The 19,518-nt window shown below is 38.6% G+C and overlaps 1 protein-coding gene across 2 annotated transcripts; it reads right to left on the bottom strand.

Moving 5' to 3' along the window:
- Positions 1-3,388: 3,388 nt before the first annotated feature.
- LOC103154304 (rap1 GTPase-GDP dissociation stimulator 1) lies at positions 3,389-17,479 on the bottom strand. Of its 2 annotated transcripts, XM_016662612.1 has the most exons (15): positions 17,205-17,479; positions 16,925-17,029; positions 16,551-16,673; positions 14,823-14,948; positions 14,331-14,459; positions 12,072-12,197; positions 11,547-11,690; positions 11,061-11,192; positions 9,534-9,668; positions 8,745-8,870; positions 7,119-7,258; positions 6,785-6,911; positions 5,920-6,048; positions 5,111-5,275; positions 3,389-4,931 (listed from the first exon to the last, which is right to left on the bottom strand). In XM_016662612.1, exons 1-14 carry the CDS (start codon positions 17,392-17,394, stop codon positions 5,148-5,150), a joined length of 1,860 nt encoding a protein of 619 aa, XP_016518098.1. In that variant the 5' UTR covers positions 17,395-17,479; the 3' UTR covers positions 3,389-4,931; positions 5,111-5,147. The 2 variants fall into 2 exon arrangements, with proteins under 2 accessions (XP_016518098.1, XP_016518097.1); XM_016662611.1 differs by having other exon boundaries at positions 3,389-5,275.
- Positions 17,480-19,518: the final 2,039 nt, after the last annotated feature.

Raw genomic sequence — 19,518 nt, 5'->3', positions numbered from 1 at the left:
CTCAGTGCCACACTGACTAAGTTGTTGAATATTTTAATTTTACATCACTTAAATACGACCGGAGATGTTAGAAGGTAAATGCTTAAAAGTTCAAATTCATCAAACAAATTGGTCGGGACTTAAAGTCGGGACTTTAGTTATTTTAGGGCAAAACCATATCTCATTTTTTTGACATTTAATTATTTCCTAATTCTATGCTGGATTTATTTGACCTGTCAGCCTGACCCATCACACTCAGTTGGGCAGCAAGAGTGCATACAGAGGATTTAGCCAAACAAATGTCTATTTTACAAGCCACAGTGAACGTTTCATGATGCACAAGAAGTATGAAATAGAGACAGGATCTTTAAAAAGTCCACATCACCTTGCATTATTTTTTAAAAAAAGCTTAATTTTATATTATTGTGTGAAATAAGTATTAGATAGTTATTGGGAAAACCCAATTAACATTGGTCCAGAAATCTTTGTTTCCAAGTCCAGAGACCAAATGTTTCCTGTTGTTCTGGACCAGGCTTGCACTGCAGCAGTGGTTCTGGTCCACTCCTCCATACAGATTCTCACATGCTCTGTCTTATACTGTTTGCAGGCTAAACTTTATCATTATGTGTTTTTCTGATTTATTTGGAACTGCTATTGCTGCTTGTGATTTCTACAGGGAGGTTTATGTTTTTAAGAAACCCTTGAAATATTCCAGAAACTGTAGAAATGCACATGAAGCAGAGGAAGTGAAAGCAAAAGTTAAGACTGGTTAGAGATTCAGAGGAAGCAGAGCAAGTCATGAGCTCATGCACCAAAAATCTAAGTGGAAACAGTCTGTGAATCCAAACCATGAAATGAACTTTCAGGTTCTCTACTCTGTTTATTGGAATCATTATGAGTCAGACCATCAAAGGAACATCCCACTCTTTTCTCCATGGACGTCTCGAGTACGGCAATATATCAGTATTAAGTTAATGTCCTCTTAGGACAAATTTCCTTGCAGTAAAGTGGTAAAACAAACAAACAAACAAACAAAAAACTTGAGACCCAAAAACAGAGTCAACAAAACAACAGAACAAACACAGATGATGAAATGTATTTATTACAATATTAGCATATCTTAGAATAATCATAAAACAGCTGTGTATTGATTATCAAGCGTAAGAGAAAACAGATTTCTCTTTCAAAACAGAACCTGAGTCTCCAACATCCTCATGCTCTAAAAATGAACTGTCATCAAAAAGCTGTCAGCAACTCTGAAAAGTATTCAAACCTTTGTTAAAAAAAACAGGTTCTTCTATTTTTCTTTTATACATGTGCAATATATCTACTTATCCACATAGTTTAAACTAACATAAAAAACTAACATAATATTATTATAAAGTTCTTTTATTTCAGTAACTCAATTCACTAAGTAAAACATATTTCATAGATTAATTCCACACAGACTGATGTGTTCTTTCAACATATTCATATATGATAAACCGGTGTACCTGATAAGCAGTGCACGTTTCCTAGTGTTTTTTAAGGCACAGCCTGCAACCAAGCAAGTTGTTCCTATTATACACCACAAGGTGGCAGGATGGCAACAGATCTGCAGCTCCTGGTTGAATATGGTTAAAGGCAGAGTTTAATGTGTACTCTGAATAGGACTGAAAGGACAGTGAACTCAATCCACAAACAGTTGTAATGATAGTAGAGTCCCTCAGATCATAATAAAAAATTATGATGTGTTCGGTTTTCTTTTTGCATTATGGCCAGACATTTATTTTTAACTTCCAATGATTCCAGGTTCTAGTTCATCATTCAGATGCAGCGTTGCAAATTTAGTCCTGCTGCCATGTTATTTTTAGAGAGAAAAGGCTTTCTCCTGTCCATCCTGCCAAGCAAGCCATGTTTGTCTGATGTTTTTGTAATTGTCCAGGCGTGACTTCAATATGTAACAAAGGCCTGTTAGTTCTCAGAGCCTTTCTTTTTTTGTAATTCAAAATTTCACGCTCCAGTCTTATGGCTCCCTGGGAGCTGTCCCAAACGTTTCTCCCTGGCAAATAATCCATTTCTGTGGGATGATGGGCTTAAATGGTTTGGAAAATGTCTAATGGAACGCAATGGGTACTTTTCCTAAAATCATTGCTGATGTCCTGCATGCCCCAGAGCAGCAAACCTCCTGCTGCTGGAGAGTTGTCTTTTCAAAAATAATGAGACTTCCTGAACACACACATCCTCACATATATTTTTATTTTATTTTTTTATTTTACAATGACAAAAAAACCCTCATTGAGATTAAGAACCTATTTTTAGATATACCAACAAGACTATATGTCTGAGTTCAGGCTCACTATGCACATCACACACTCTACTATTCTTCAGTAGTCCCAAAACATACATTAAAACATACATTAAAACATTCAAAGCTTAAATCTATACATGAACAACATAAAATGGATACAAAATAAAAGGAAATCAAAAACATTTAGAAAATATAAATTAAAACTAATTTTAAAAAAAGCAAAGGGCCAAAAAACAAGAACAAGACATATTAAGGATGACTTTTAAGATCAGTCTTAGACACAAGCTGCATTTCCTTTACAAAACTTTGTAAATTTTCTGCTAATTTAAAAAAGGACACAATTTTGCAGTTACTGTGTTTCTATTAAATAATGAATTAAATTAAAATCACATAAACAAGCTTGTTCAGACAATGAGTCATTAAAATTGACCCCATGATTCTCCACCTATTTCATGTGGTCTTCTTCATTGTTTGTGGGAACATCCAGCTGCTGATGTTGTCAGTAGCAAGTTCTTCCTTTGCAGTTTTACAAAATAAGCCAATTTCATCCATCCATTTTCTTTACACCCTTGTCCCTAGTGGGGTTGGGAGGGGTGCTGGTGCCTATCTCCAGCTAATGTTCCATGCGAGAGGCGGGGTACACCCTGGACAGGTCGCCAGTCTGTCACAGCGCAACACAGAGACACACAGGGCAAACAACCATGCACACACACCTAGGGACAACTTGGAGAGGCAAGTTAACCTGACAGTCATGTATTTGGACTGTGGGAGGACACCGAGTACCCGGAGAAAACCCACACATGCACGTTGTTGAAGTAGTTGAAGTAGCTCACAGCTACGGTGAGGATAATGGACTTCTGTACCCAAAGTGGAAACAGATTCATTTAGAGAAGCATGCTACTAGCTTTTTGTTAGTATTTGATTTTTCTTTATTCTGTAATCAAAAGTGCTTGTTATTACTTGCATTCTTAATTTAAGATAACACCAAGACCAATGTCTTGTTTAATACTCTGGATCTTCTTCAAGATCCATTGTTTATGTCTGAACACCTACATCAAAATATGATCCTTCTGATTGACTGAGTGACTGTGTGAACAAACCATGCAAACAACTACAAACCAATGGGACTAACTGTTTTATTGAAGTGGTTCAGTGGTTACAAGTTGGTCACATAACAGATGTTTGGCTACTGAGTTCAAACCAACATTTCACAGATTCTTGTTTGTGCTCTTGATTTTTGGAATGCGCTTTTAATTCATCCTGAACAAAGGCTCTTAAATGCACATTCATTTCAATGAAACAATCACTTCTATAATGTATCACAACACAAATAAACCACAAAATATAATCTGTTGCTTAGTTAACGAATAAGAAGAAAGCAATTCCCCTTAAAAAAACAAAAAAAAAAACAGAACTGAGCTGAGCTGTCATGAGGTCAAGGTCAACTAAAACACATTAGGCTTGTGTATATAAAGTGCATATATCACCATCGCTCTGACAAAACCAAGAAACCTAACATTTCTAAAACATAAATCATGGTTTTCAAAGTGGCTTAGTCACTTTAAAACCAACTTTTCAGATAAAAATATAGCCATTTGGGTGATTACTTCCTTTTTAAAACAGAAAGTTATTATCCTTTATGAAGGATGACATGACTGTTGCAGCACCTTAAAGCCTGTCTGTCTCTATGGCTGTACAAATTATTTTCTTGATCTATAAAAGACCTTTCTAATGAGAATATGTCAAATGTGTGGTACTTTCACTACAAAGACAAAGACCCTCTATGAACAGAAATGAACGTTTCAGCAGATACATTAGTTTAGTACAGTTAAGTTATCACGAGTGACTGATTGTAGAGATTGTATGTGACCTCCTCAACACTTGCTAATGTCATGTGACATTCCTGCACACACGTCAGTAATAACACTGTTAACAACGGGAGCCAAGATTACAACATCAATATGAATGAAGTTGAATTACAATTTATTTCACATGCAGTCATTCGCCTCTTTGGTGAATTACAGTCATAATGAGCTCACCATAAAGTGCTTTAAAATCCCTCCACAGAGTGCCAGTTTGTTAGGTCTCCAAGCCACTGCCGTCTGCTGACTTGGATAATCATCATATTAATCTTAACTTTATGAACTCATTTCAGCTGGAGACTCAGTAATCAATACTTCTGTCTTGGGTGGACATTGTGTTTTGCACGCTTGTTCATCTTTCACCTGCCTCTATTCTGTTCTTATGCTGATATTTTTCCATATATCTTTTTTGAGCAACAAAGGTTGTACAATAGCACACATGCTCTTTCAGAAACTGATTTCTTTTAAAGTAAATCTTTTCTACATCTTGTAGTATGTACACATTTGTTATTATTTTATTTCACACACTCACATGTTTCTTTCTTCTACTTATTTTACTATTTACATGTTTATGTAATATTGATATAGTGGAATAGCATTCCATATATTTCACTACCATATGTCATATGCTTGATTTCAGAATTTTACTAATAAACAGACAAACAGAAATGATAATCTGTTCTCTAAATGAGCGCATCCTTTCAGCGGCTCACTTCCTCTCGTCTCAGACACAGCTCCACCGCATCAGAAAACTCAACATGTGTGTCAGGAAAAAATTTCAAGAACCTCACCGAAGATTCCTAGAAAAACAGGAAGCAAAATGTGCATAACAGTTGGTCCTTGTCTCCCACTGTAACAACATACATCATGCTAGCACTAAAATATATTACTTATTACAAAATAAGTGACACTTTAGAGTCCACTTTGATATTTAGTAGCATCTGTGCTGTCTGGATGACATATTATCAAATCTACACACATTCATAGAGCAGATGAAAGTCCATGTTGCTGCTGGTTTAGCTGCTGTCGCTGAGAAGGGTTAGTATGGAGCTAGCCTGCGTAGCCAGTTTGCTGCTGCTGTCGTCCGTCAGTTTGTTCAGACTCTCCTTAATATTCACAGAGTTGAGTTCATCTGTCATCACACCTGTAGCACAAAATTGTACAGTTTTGTGCATGATTTTGAAAAACAAAACGTGCAAAAAAAAAAGTGCAGGACCAGCTGAGCAGATAAAAATACTAACAACCTTCAGACACTGGTAATACAGCAGCATAATTTCTTTATGATGCTCAACATGTTGAACTATGATTTCTAAAGAATAGTTTTTCATTTTTGACAAGTTTAGGCTTTGTTGAGTGGCTAGGAGTCATTAGTTTCTGAGAGTTTTCTTTATTGACCTCTGTTTTGTTAAAAAGCCAAAAAAGGTTCAAACCAGAGGCAAGCTAACGTCTAATCAACATTGTCCAGATCCAAAGCAGATTTCTCCTACATTAGGACGACTCTGACCTGAATAAACATTTAATTATAATTACATGGTTATTGATACAGAAGATTATAATTACTAAGAGATGGCTTGTTCTTAAAAACATTTTTACGAGAACATGTACATAATTAAACCTTATTGGCAACAGAGTACAGTAACCTAAGACTCCATATTGAAATAATGCAATGCAAACATAACAGTACTTCATAATGGATGAATGGATGGGAAGAACAAATACTTCAATGTACTTTGAATGTACATAATTTGGCTCTGGAGAATGAAAAGTGTTGCAAAAGCAAAAACATACCGGAATTAGCCAAGGTGCAGATGAGACCCAGAGCACTAAACTTGACTTCGACTGCTCCCACTGGATCATCCAACATATTTTTCAGCATGGGTAGCAGCTCTGCCTCGCTAAATGGATCCCTCATCGACTCTAGAGGTCATGAACAGAAACAGATGAGTAAAAGCATTGGTCCTGAGATGGTCAGAAATAACTCAGAACCAGAAAGATTAGCCCTATACTAAACTGAAGTATGTTGGAATACCAAGGCCGCTGTTTGTAGCAATGCAAGTCTTATATTCAAACATCACAACCTCCAAGCCTGATGGGGGGAAAAAAAGCAGCTGCCCATATGGACAAGCCAAATGTTTTCTATAAATATGTCGTCGGATGAAAAAAAGATTGAGTTATTTGGCCATTATAAGAAATATGTTCAGAAGAGTCAAGGTAACGGTTTACACCAGAGAACACTGTAGCACCTGTCAGGCATGATGGCAGATGCATCATGCTGAGGGGTTATTTTGCTGCCAGTGGTTCTGGTCAATTGGACTAATAAAGTTAGAGAACTACCTCCAAACTCTTTGATTTCAGCTTAAAATCATCAGCTGAATGAGTTTCTAAAAACGATTCCCTTTGGCTCTATTGCCCTTTGTTAACAGTAACCAGACAGGAAATGGGCAGAGACAGAACAGGGGGAAGACCTGCAGCAAAAGAAAGCTGCATGAAAGATTATATGTTTTTTGCAGAATCCTTCTACTCTGAATCAAACAAACTTCCCACATAATATGGTAGGGACTCAGTTCTTCTATCAAAGGACAGATAAAGCTGTACACAGCGAGCATTTGGGGTATTTATTCATAAACATTACATAAACTCTGAAATAGCTTACCAATGTCAATAGCAGATGCTATTGCAAGGGCAACCAGGGCTTCATTCTGCATGATAACATGCTCGCTTGTTGCCATTGAGATAAGGTGCCGAACCCCGTCTGTTTTAGCCACAGCATGGACAACTTCCTGTTTGAGAAAGGAAATGAGTGCAACATTCAGAGACAGAGTTTCCCTTAGAAAAGTTCAGCATTATGAATGGAACCAAGTCCAGTAAGAACCAAAGTCCAGTCAGAACCAAAGTCCAGTCAGGGCCAAAATCCAGTCAGGTCCAAAGTCCAGTCAGAACCAAAGTCCATCCAGAACCAAAGACCCGGTCCAGAAACGGAAGCTCACAGGACTGCGGCTGTGTCTGATCAGGGCCGCCAGGAGTCGGCTGGCCTCTCCTCGGACGCCTGCATGGTCTTTGGCTTCACACCACTCCATGATCCGCGCCAGCAGCACTGCATCTCTGCCCAGCTTTAAGGCGGCTCCCTCTGAAACACACAACATAAGGTTCAAAATCATTTTAATCTTTTAAGTCACACATGACTTAATAGTAATTTGACTTTGTAATCTAACATTTTGAAATTGGGCCTGTGTCTCTTTAAAAATAAGTTTGCTCTTTCGAAAGCTCTGCCTTCAGGAAGTCATAACAACATGGCTTCTCTGTTAACTTTTTAACAACATTTTTACCAGCGTTGCTCTGAGAAGAAGCAATTGCTGCTGGCTAGTCTGAAAGACCTGAGTGGGGAAGTTGGGAAGACAGCTGCTCTGTGAGGCAGAAGCTCAGACGTTTGGATACTGCATCTTGTTTGTCCTCTGGTTCGGCTGTTTTCTCAGTTTTTCTCTAGTTTTTCTCTTCTGATCTTCATAGCTGCAATATTCTGACTAACTCTGTTCTCAATCCCAGATCTGCCCAGAAACAGAAGCAGAAGCAGATCTGTGCAGCCAATAACCTGCAACATGTTATAGAGGGAAAATCTGACAACCTGTTATTTGCAACTCTTATTTTGTAACACACCTTGGTTACCACCCCTCAGTGCCTTCACCCCCAACGCAAAGACAACCAGTTATTCTAGCAGCATCAAAAACACAAACACACAACTATCTGAAACAATTCTTTAAGATAACCGATTGAATTAAAATATTTCAGTTCTTATGTGAAGTTATTAAAACAAAACAAAAAACTTTACACTTAAGGTAAATAAAATGTAATAATATTCATCAAGGGGTTTTAGGCTCATGTTCATGTTGGGCTATGAAAGACAGTATCGGTAAGCAAACTGATGAAATGTTAAAAGCTGCTTAAACATTTAATAAATACTTCTTAAAGTTTAATAATATAATATTAGAAACCTTTATCACTATGACAATATGTATTTCATCTACATATAAAAGCTTCTGTTACAGTGTGGGGTACACAGAGGAAGGTAATTATGTGTTAGTGAAATTTTTTAAAATAGCTTCTGTCTTTGTTTTTAAAACCCAAAAAGGTATTTACTTTTCCTCTTACAGCTTTAGCCACATCCATGGGAGGCTCATTGTGTTTTCATACTCCTGGAACTTAGATAAGAATGGAGCGCGCCTCCATTTTCAGTGTTTGGAAGGTCTTTGTTACCGTCCTAATGCTGAGTCAGAAACACTGGTTCCCAGACTCCATGTTGGGTTATCACTCTATGATAATCCAAGCATGTAGTGACTCTCTGTCTGGTTAGAACAGACCAGACTGAACAGACATTGAACATGTCTGCTTGCTCTGCTCATTCTTGCAAGAATCAATAAAGTTCTGTTTGAGTGAAAATCACCAATCTCTGTTTGATAACTAATCATGACAGTTCATTAGGAAGACTCCTTTTTCTACATTTAAATTTTTTCCCCCCATTATTATACTGTTAGCTAAAATTGCCATCAGTGCTAGAAAACCTATATGTCCTTATTAAATCAATGTTGTATTTTGTACCCAGTGCAGCAGTGCCTCACCTTGCCCATCCACCATCATGCGGAGTGTGCCCAGCAGCTTGAACTGAACCGGCGGCATGTCGGTGCGCAGCAGAGACTTGATCCTCTCAGTGACTCCGTCCTCCAGCATCCTCACTTTGTTGGTGGCTGGGAGACAGATAAGGTGTGTGTTGTTGCCTCAGTGAGTGCAGACAATGTGTTTGTTCTTTAGCCACTGAAAAAACATAACTCAAACGTGATCTAGATCCCTGATCAATGGATTCCATCTTGTTTCTCCTTTGAAAGTTTCATCTCAGTCCAGCCAGTCTTTATGGCTGCCTCAGGGTTTCATATTGATTCATCCTGGTTAAAACATTCTGCTCTGTATGTATGACCTATGACCTCCCCTTGTACTCCATCCAATAGCCTCAATGTCTTTATCATTGTATGTACAGAGGTGATGCTTGTTCTTTTTCTGATCAGTTCAAACATACAGTGAATAACTTTTGTTACCCAGGCTCCCTGGATATATTTTTGTGTTTTTAAATTGTGTGAATTTTAATTTTTAATTTTTCTTTCCAAGTTAGCCTTTTTAAAAGAGCAACAGAGCAATATCCATGCCTTCAGCATTTTTTCTGTTAATGCACCTGTTCAATATATAACATATATAGTAACATGGATTTTGAATTGCAACTGAATTACTATTTTTGGAGGAACAAAGTATGTTCCTCCATGTTCCTCCATATTTTATGCAGTCAGCATCCACAGTGTGTGTTCCTGCACAAATGTTGCATCTGAACCATAATGTTACTGTTTTGGTTGGAAGCGTACCAGGGATGGCCAGGTTTCTGAGCGCGCTCAGTCCAGCATGTTGAACAGAGACGTCCCCTTCATCTACATGCTGCTCCATCAAGGTCAGGATGTGAGGAACCACACCCAGATCCAGCATCTTCACACAGTTACTGTCTGACAAAGGCAAAGCAAGTTCAAAACTCAGTAACTAATCCCACAAACACCTCAGTCTATTACAATTTCAGCTACCCACAGTTAACAAATATGTAATTTTGAACTATTTTTGTGTTTTAATGCTTTAATTTAGGTTTGGTTGATTATGAAATAACTGAACATATTGATATTATTCATGCAAAATGAGTAAACAAACCAGAGTTGGCAAAGCTCTGTTTAATAAAACCTCTGCAAAGGAGGTTTTAAACATTGCTAACAGGAATAAATCAAACAAAAAAGTCATCTATAGCTCATTTTTAATCTATGATTAAAAATAGAAGATTGTGATAGAACTTGACAATTTGTCTCCTAGCACCAGGTGCTAAGTGTTGCTCATCATATTCATATATAATATCTTCTAAATAGCAATTTGCTCAACTGGAACCTTGGCAGAAATGTCACAGAGACATTACTGTTTCCCTTAGTAAATTAAATCTTCATTTGAAAACTGTTTGTATTGACAGTGGCCACCTTTGTCATGCGAGTGTGTGTGTGAATGGGTGAATGACTAGATGCAGTGTGAAGCGCACTGGGGAACTCTGGACTTGATAAAGGACTGTACAAGTTCATTTGTTCATTTGTTCATTAATACTGATTTGCTGATCTGAAACTAATCTGAAACGTTAAAAGTAAAAATGCAAGAAATATGGAAAGGGGCAAATACTTATTTTGCTGCGTGGCACATGCTGTGCATCTCCACAAATAGTGAGTTAAATTCCTCTCAGGATTGTAAAACTTTACAACCCTGAGATTGTAAAGCATCATTTACAAGCGTCTGACATGATTGTGGTTCTCACTCTACTTGACAGAATGAGTATTAAGTTGAAACTGTTTGGTTTATGCAAGAAATTCAACCACTTCAAATGAGCTCTATAAATTCTGGTAAGGGCGCAAGAAAAGCTGTTTGCACAGGGCGCCAAACAGGACAGGACCGCCTCTGCCTGCACTTCTTCATTTGAGAAAAAATTATGAGGTTCTTTTTGCTTTCTCTGCACTTTTTCCCCCTAACTGCTGTGATCGGAACTAAAGATCATATTTTGATTGCAAACTGACAAAAGTAGCAACGTGATGTAAAAAAAAAGCCCAGAATCCTCCCAAATATAATGGTGATTATATCATTTATGTTATTTGCTTTGTGAATCAGATAATGACATGATGCTGGTAAAGGAAGCAAATGTTTATAGATTTGGAGTTGAAAAAAGGCACAGTGAAATAATAGTGGATTTACAGCAGAATTAATAACCTGGGGCATTTGAGAGTAAATCAAAGTAAAAATTAATGAGGATTAAACAAAAGTAGACCCTTTACATGGCTGTAGTTGTTAAAGATCATCCATTCACACAAAAATCTTACCATTTCTGGCAAAATTGGCAATGGCCAGCGCTCCTGACAGCTGGAGCTGGGTGTTGGAGCTCTGCAGCCACGACAGAATATCCTGGTAGACCACGCCTGACCCCTCGCCAAAACACTTCTGCATAGATTCATCTGGAACACACACACACACACACACACACACACACACACACACACACACACACAAAGAAAAACTATTCAGCACGTCGTTTTTCTAATGTTACATGACACCCATATGAATCTGTCCAACAAACAGCATTGGTCCTTCAGTCAATGTGTGACACAATGTTTCTTTAATTTCTGTTTCATGAAATAATTAGTTAAACAGAACTCACTGTTCGGTGTTGTGTTAGACTTTATTCATCCAGATGGTTCAGACTGAGCTACACTCAGTGCAGCTTTCATCTTAAACCATCTGAGAAAAACACTTTGAACATATCTTGCATGGTTGTTGGTAAGCTCAGTAGCACTACTCCTTTCACTCACCTCCTAAAAGTAGGGACACTATCAGGTTGGAAGCGATCTTGATGCTGCAGAGGTCATGGGGGTCAGAGTGTCCTTGTAGATCTCGGATCATCAGTGATAAAGCCTCCGGTACTCCTGATTCTGAAAACTGCAGCTTCAGTGCATCTGGTGGCAAAAAACCCAGAAAGCTTGACATGATATGTGTGACATGGAGCTGTATATTTATACATAGTCTATAGTCTATCTGTTTGCATCAGATTAACATTGTTTTTCTTTGACAGTTCAGTCTTTCGTCATTTTTGTGCAGTGTGCCAATACCAGTTTAAATGGATTCAAGTAAATGTAAATCTTGTTATTGACATAGCAGACATTAGCAACAAATATAATCTAAAGGCACTTTCAAAACCAAAAGTTTTAATACAAAAATCTATAGTCTACTGAAATAATTGATCACTTCTCAATTTTGTTATACCACAACAACTCAATATTACATCACCTCATCCTCCCCACACCTTCAATCTCCAATTACTTCTCCTCATGTCTTACCACTTTCGCCCAGTGAGCCCAGTATTTCCAGGATGACATGGCGCCGCTCAGCATCAGGAGCTCGTTTGAGCTGAAGAATGAGTGTGTTTGCCACATCCTGTTCCACCAGGGCCTGCCGTGCACACTCTGCAAACACAAGGTTCTATGACTAATGACAGAGTGGGCTGTTAAAGTTATCTTTACCTTATAATGCAGTTTTTGGGCCAAGGAGAAATCAGAATAAAATTCTGGGCTTTGGCAGATATGGCTGGATGCAAGGTTTTCTTAGATACAAATCTCCAATGTCATAGACAGACATGGTCTGGTAATTAAATTAACAATTATTCACAATCTGTAGATGTGAATATGTAACGCAAAATAGCAAACAAACAAAAAAAACATTGTTGGAATTATCTTATTTGCAATAACTTAAGTTATCCTAATATCTGTGTGTGAACCTAGAGAGTGACGAAGAGCTTGCAGAAGTTACATGGAATATACTGCCAGAACTACTGAGATGCTTGCCTTTACAAACAAACATCCGTCCGTCCGTCCGAACGAACGAACGAACGAACGAACAAACGAACAAACGAACAAACGAACGAACGAACGAACGAACGAACGAACAAACGAACACTTTATTAATCCCAAAGGGAAATGACATAACATCCCACTAAGACATGTCATAGGTTTTAATTTGCAGTTGGTCGACCCGTTGCAGCTACATACTTCTACTCTTCCCTGGAAGGTTCTTTACAAACTTTAGGAGTCCATCTGTCCTTTACCTTCCTCATATTCAGGATCAGCAGCCTGTGTAATGAGACCCAGACTTCCCTCTCTCCAGCCACTTGGGCCAGCTTCCTCAAAGCGTACTCAAGCCAGCAGGGAGGCCTAGTCCCTCCAGCATGTCCCAGGTCTTCCTCTAGGTCTTGTCCTGGTGATACCGGCCTGGGAAACCTCACCAGGGAGGTCTCCAGGGGGCATCCTAACCAGCTGCCCAGGCCACCTCAACCGGCTCCTTTTGACATGGAGAAGCAGCAGCTCTACTTTAAGTCCCTCCCAGAAGACTGGCTTCTCTCCCTTTCACTTAGGGAAACCCCTGACAACCTAAGGAGAAAACTCAACTGGTTTTTCAGCGATCTTGTTTCGAGGGTAGGAATGTAGATAGACAATTATATTACTCAGGTCTCTCCTCACCACGACAGACCGGTACAGCATCCGGTTCACTGCAGACCCCTCACCAATCCATCTAGCGATCTCTCGCTCCATTTTTCCCTCATTCATGTACAAGACACCAAGATACTTCAGCTCCTCCACTTGGGGCAGGACCTTTTTCCCAACCTGGAGAAGGTACTCTACCCTTTCCCAGTTCAACACAGTGGCCTCCGATTTGGAGGCACTGGTCTTCTTCCGGGCCGCTTCACACTCAGCTGTGAATCACTCCAGCAGAAATTGTTATCCATGTCTGTCTGAACTCTTCCCATGCCTGAGATTTGCATCAGTGACCACCAGAGCTGTATTGTGCTTGAAATGCTACTACCCATCAGCTGCTTCTGGAGGCTCACAGGCCTAAAAACCTGATAAGATTGCTTCTTCAGCCTGACAGCATCCCTCACAGTCCGTGTCCACTGCAGGTTCAAGCTCAGGCAGACACTGACCATCTTGCTAGTGGCAGCAAGGTGGTCACCACCTTGTTCCCTTGACAAAGTAGGCACAGAACATTGCCCACTCTGACTCAGTGTCAATGGAGCCCGGTGGCAGTGTACTTTGCTCCTGTCCTGTCCAGTGTACTTTGCATTACATTCTGCGATGTAAGGATGCAAAACCCATGGAGAGCCATTCCCTGACGCTCTCTACACATTGTTCTTGATCTGATCTGAGGGCCACATTAAGTCTGGAGGCCTGTTGCTGGTGACTGCAGAAAGTTTGTGTTATTGCTGGGATATCATCTTGATTTCTTGATTTCACAGAGGTCACCATTATTATCATTATTTAAGGTTTGTAGCTTCTATGATAAGCAAAAGAATAAGAGTGGCAGTATTTATTATATAAACTAATAGGACGGTAAATACATAAAGTAATAACTAAGAACTCAGTTTCTTTGTGAACAAGGTCTGATCTTTGTCTCATTCTTGGACTTTACTTTGTAAATTCTAAAGGAAATGAGAAGAGATGGCAAACAATGTACCTAGACTTTTGGACAAATGTCTAAATACAGGTGTAACTGCTGAGGGGCTTTCATGTAGGTGGGTAATACATATGTAAAGAAGAGATAATCACCCAAATCAGCCAGATTACAGAGAGCCAGCAGGCAGACGTTGACCAGTGGGTCATCATCAGGGTACTCCTTCATGATGGACACTAATCTGGGGATTACACCACTCTGGACTAACTGGTCCTGTTGATGTGCTGAGGAGAAAGTCAGACAAGGAAGGTGCGTAAGGACGTCATAACAAATATAAAAATCTATAACATTAGAAATGGAATTATTATTTAATTTCTTCAATAAATATCTTACCATGTAATTCTTTCTGAAACCTTTCCTTCGGTCTATCCCATGTTTTATTGCACCTTATATTATATTCTGTGTGATGAAATTTCCCTTATCTTTTCTTGTAAAGAGCTTCATTGCATTGAGACCATATTAAACAAAAAATTTAATACTCTAATTCTCAAACTGCAGAATTAAAATGGAAAGTGTAGAGTGGGTCAAAGTAAGTCAGACTAGATCTGCCTAGATCTGACTGGCACTGTGCTGTCAGATCTACTCACTGTTGTCGAAGCAGATGCGCCCAATGGCCCTGCCAGTGTTCAGCAGCATTTCCTGGTCGCTGCTGTTCAGATGAGGAACCAGAGCCTTCACCAGTCCCGCCTCGATGCATGGCTCTCTCACAGCAGCTACAACACACACAGACGACAAAGAAGCAAGAAGACTTTGCTTTTATAGCGTTTTTGTTGTTTGAGTTTGAGATTGAATCAAGACACAGTTTTACATCCATTACAAAGAGGTCAAAAAGTGGTTTCCTATGCATTGTTTTACTTTTATGGATATGAAACTTAGCAAGAATCAAGATCAGGTTGATAAGAAATATGGGAGAGGAGTCTTTCATCTTGGAAATCTTTGGTACCAAACAAAACATTTTCAAAATAGAAAAGGAAATCTGGTTTCCTATTCTTGGATATCAGAACGTTTCTCCAAAATGAGGGACGTTGGGAACTTCTGGATGCCAATATACAGATACATACACATGTTCTGCTTCCAAGGAAATGTTTTTGTTCAGGTTTTCAGCTTAAAACATTAGATTTTTCAAGTCAGTTTTAGAGTAAACAGCTTATCTTTTTTATTTTCCCCCCCCTGCCACTAGAGGCGCCATAGGCTGTCAGTAAATCATGCTCTCCAACGAAAATCAGTTTTATGACAGATAGAAACTTCCATACAAACTAAGAACTGCATTACTAGAATATAATATAATATAATATAATATAATATAATATAATATAATATAATAGAATAGAATAGAATAGAATAGAATAGAATGTATTGTTTGTCACTGTACATAGAATGATATTAAAGCCAGCTCCAAAACAGTGCAAATATAAACATACAGTAAATATGGTGACATTTACAATATTGAATCAGCTAAATTTATATATACACATACACATATAACCATCATATAATTTAGTGCATGTTGGCATTCAAGGGGTTAATTGTTTTGGGGAAGAAGCTGCTTTTCAGTCTGTTTTTGTTTTGATGCATCTGTAAATGGAAAACCGTCAATGGAGGTAATGGTCTCAAAATCACTCCATGGAGGAGTAATTTTCCAGCAACAAACTTTTCTAGTTACAAGGAAAGTTTTGAGTTTGAAAAGTTGAAAATTGGCTAGAAAATACTAAGAAATATTTAGATTAACTTCAGAAATTTTGTAGGAAAAAAATCTTGGACATTTCTGAGTTTGAAAAGTCACAAATTTGCTGAAAGAGAAATATTTTTTTTTTTAACTTTTCAAATTCATACATTTCAGAGGTTTTGTTTTTTTCTTCGATATTTCTAAGATTAACCTCAATATTTCAGAACAATTTGGCAGAAATTGACTGTCTATGTCTACAGTGGCTCTAATATGCTGTCTGTAATGTACGATGGCATACAAGGACCATTAAAGACAGAATAATAAGGATATATATGTCATGATGAATTTCTTTCCCAGAATTTTAACTTGCATTTTTTTCTATGTTAGTACAGATCATAAAAACGTTTTACACTGAAAAGGAAAAAATTACCTGGTTAGTAATAGTCTTGGTGGAAATCCAGCACTCTTTATATGTGATTGCTGTTTATTGATGTAGCTAGTATATGCAGAGTGACATGTTGCTAGAGCATTCTGGGAATTTTTATTTTAACCCAGTTAACCTGTGTTGGGGCAACATTTCACTGGAGAACTTGGATTGTTGATGTTTTATTGAGGTGTAGCAGAGATTAAGGGAGCAGGAAAAGTGTACCTTCTCGTGCCATTTCTGCCACCAGCAGAGCCACCTGGCAGCTCAGGCTGCTCCTACTCCGTAAGGCTTGAGCCAGCGTGGGAAGAATCCCACTTCTCACTATCTCAGCAGCCGCATCCTTCTCTGTGGGCAGGACACACAAAGCTACTTTTCAAATAGACAAGATTGTTCTTTTTCCTCTGATACCACTTGTCTCTCCCTTTCACAAGTTACTTTATATATTAATTCATAGATTAAAATGTATGAAGGAGATGCCATAATCACACATCAGTGAAATTATTTCTGATTTGTCCCCTGTTAGCCATGCGTAAGATGAGGACTTTCTTTCTTTTGGCTTTTGTAAGCAAACATCACTGAGTATTATCTGAGCTCACTCTTCTCCAGCAGAGCAGTCAGGACTGTATCCAGATGAGGCTTCAGCTCTTCTTCGATCAGCTCTGTGCTCACACTGATGGCCTTCAGCGCCTCATTTAGAGAGTCTGCAGAATAAGTGCAAATGGTTTGTCAGAGGAAAGTATATCTGTAACGTAAAATGCATTTGTTTTATTCAATTCACTTCCGTTCAATTTTATTTGTAACAAATCAAGATGCTTTACAAAAATAAAATTCAGGTTCAATTAATTATTAAAAGTAAATTAAAAACTTTGAAGATACTTTGAAGATACTCTACACTGGTGGCACTGGTAAACAGGGCAATGACAAGACATGCAACTACAACTATAGACATGACAATAGCAAAAGACCCGAAAAGGAAACAAGACACACAGGTGGACTTAAGTACACAGAGAGTAATCAGGGAACATGAGACACAGCTGCGAGCAATCAAGGGTAGGCGGGACAACATGGAGACTCAACAGAACACAGAGACCTAAATAAACACACAGAAAACCAAATCATCATAGAGTACTCATAAAATACACTTGGACACGTAGGACTACCTGGGATGTAGAGACAATGGTTGTGATACTGACAGTTCCCAAATCCATCTGTTTTAGTCACTTTGCCAAATGAAGGGATACGAGTCACTCATGTCAAGACCAAGAAAAAACACAACAAACCTCAACACTCAGCCTGTGCTCCTAACAGGAAGTGGAAAAATGGGTTTGTAAGCATTTGAGGCAGTGATCAAAGACCCTGCATTTGTGGAATATATGCACCAATGCAGACCCAAAATTACAGAGGAGGAAGCAGAATGGAGGGGTTGGCAGCATGAACAGGCCTATTGAGTTAAATCACACGTCAAACTCAAGGCCTGGGGTCCAAATCGGCCCTCTTCCTCTCGCCCCCACCTTCCCTGTTCCTTGGCTTTTTATGTGGCCCCTTAAACTTCAGATGCTAAATTACATCAATCAGTCCCTCCACTTCAGTTTATTGCAATTCTGTGACTGCAGAAATTCATACAACATTCTCAGATCCATGCAGATTTACACGGTGATGCATCACTGTGAGTTTATTGCAAATCTTTTGCTAATTTTTTTTATATATATACATATATAGTGGGACCAAAGCCCAACTCCATATGGAAGTATTTCCACCTGGGGGATATACTCAAGGCTGAGGGAGCAGACAGTACAATTGATATGGCGAGTAACAAAGTCATATTTAATGTCATACTGAAGTGCAAATATTGCAAAATACCTTACAAATATTTAAATTAGCACCGAAAAATCTGTCTCAAAAAAAAAAAAAAAGAAATCAATAGCTGCAAAATCCCAGAGGGACTGCATCATGTGAAAAGATGTTCAATATTATTTAATTTCAAGAAGTACTTATTGAATGCAGACAGAACACTTATTAATATTTTAACAACCGGCAATCTTAATAAGAATTAAACTGAGTTTGACTCCCCTGAGTTCAACACTTTATTTCCTCCTGCACAATCTCAATGAGAAGAAAAGCTATGACATCACCATTCGCTGCAAAGCGGGGAACTTAAAGATCTGACGCAGGCAGCCTGAGCTGCACAACAGCCCCTGTTATATAAGCTAGAGGTGGAACAAAGGTCTGGGGAATCTCATTATCAGACAGGACAGGTCTAATGCCTGAGAGCTGTCCAAGCTACGCTACCAAACATTCCCATTAGAAACAACCAACTAATGCTGGTTGATATCTGACACAGACTGGAAGAGAACTGCTAAGATCTCTGGCAAGAAGAAGACAGTCTTCATCAATACCTTTGCCAGGGAAGGTTCACCTTCCAGCAAAGGTTGAGGGACAGAAAAATATTCCACCAAGTTTAACGCAAAAATTCAGAGGGAATCCCTGGGTTCAGATTAGCAGAAGCTAACTCTAGGTTCCGAATGCATGTTGGGAAAGTTGGGAGATGCGTAAGGAAAGTTGGGAATGTAGCAACTTGTTCACTGTTGCTGCTGGTTTTCTGTGATCTCCAACTGACTGCATGGATTAGGGGTGAAAACAACAAGCAAGGAGGATGTTTCTGTAACACCAATGGGTTCTTATATATGTTTACATATCTAACTGCTCAGATATATAAACAGTCATTGTATAAATCTGCTTCTAATGTAGTCTGATTAGAAAGCAACTTGTAGTGTTATAGTTTCTGTTTTATTTTATTATTGGGTTGTAACCTGTCAAGGGACTGCAGATGCAAAGTGACTTATGCTACAATCTGTTACAGCAAATGACAATATTTATGTTTGACCTGTCCCTTTCTAAATTAAGTTTTTATTATTATTATTATTATTATTATTATTATTACAACCAAGTCGGCTTTAATTAGCCTAACTAGGGTTATTTAACCTAAAATCATGGAATAAAGATAACCTGCATGTAGCATTGCATCACACACAGATTTATACACAGAGAGAACGACTTGCAGACAGTAATAACTACAGCTAATCCCTTCAGACCCGACTAAAATAGCTTGAGTAGAGGGGAGGGGCGCTATTTACTACATGCTACGTCAGGATCTAAACCCCACGTCTTTTTGTTTTTGTGACCAAGTGTG

Source organism: Poecilia formosa, unplaced genomic scaffold (genome assembly GCF_000485575.1).
Source record: "Poecilia formosa unplaced genomic scaffold, Poecilia_formosa-5.1.2 Scaffold380, whole genome shotgun sequence".
NCBI classification, from domain to species: Eukaryota; Metazoa; Chordata; class Actinopteri; order Cyprinodontiformes; family Poeciliidae; genus Poecilia; species Poecilia formosa.
The sequence above is the reverse complement of the archived record's forward strand: the minus strand, read 5'-3'. Positions and strand labels throughout refer to the sequence as shown.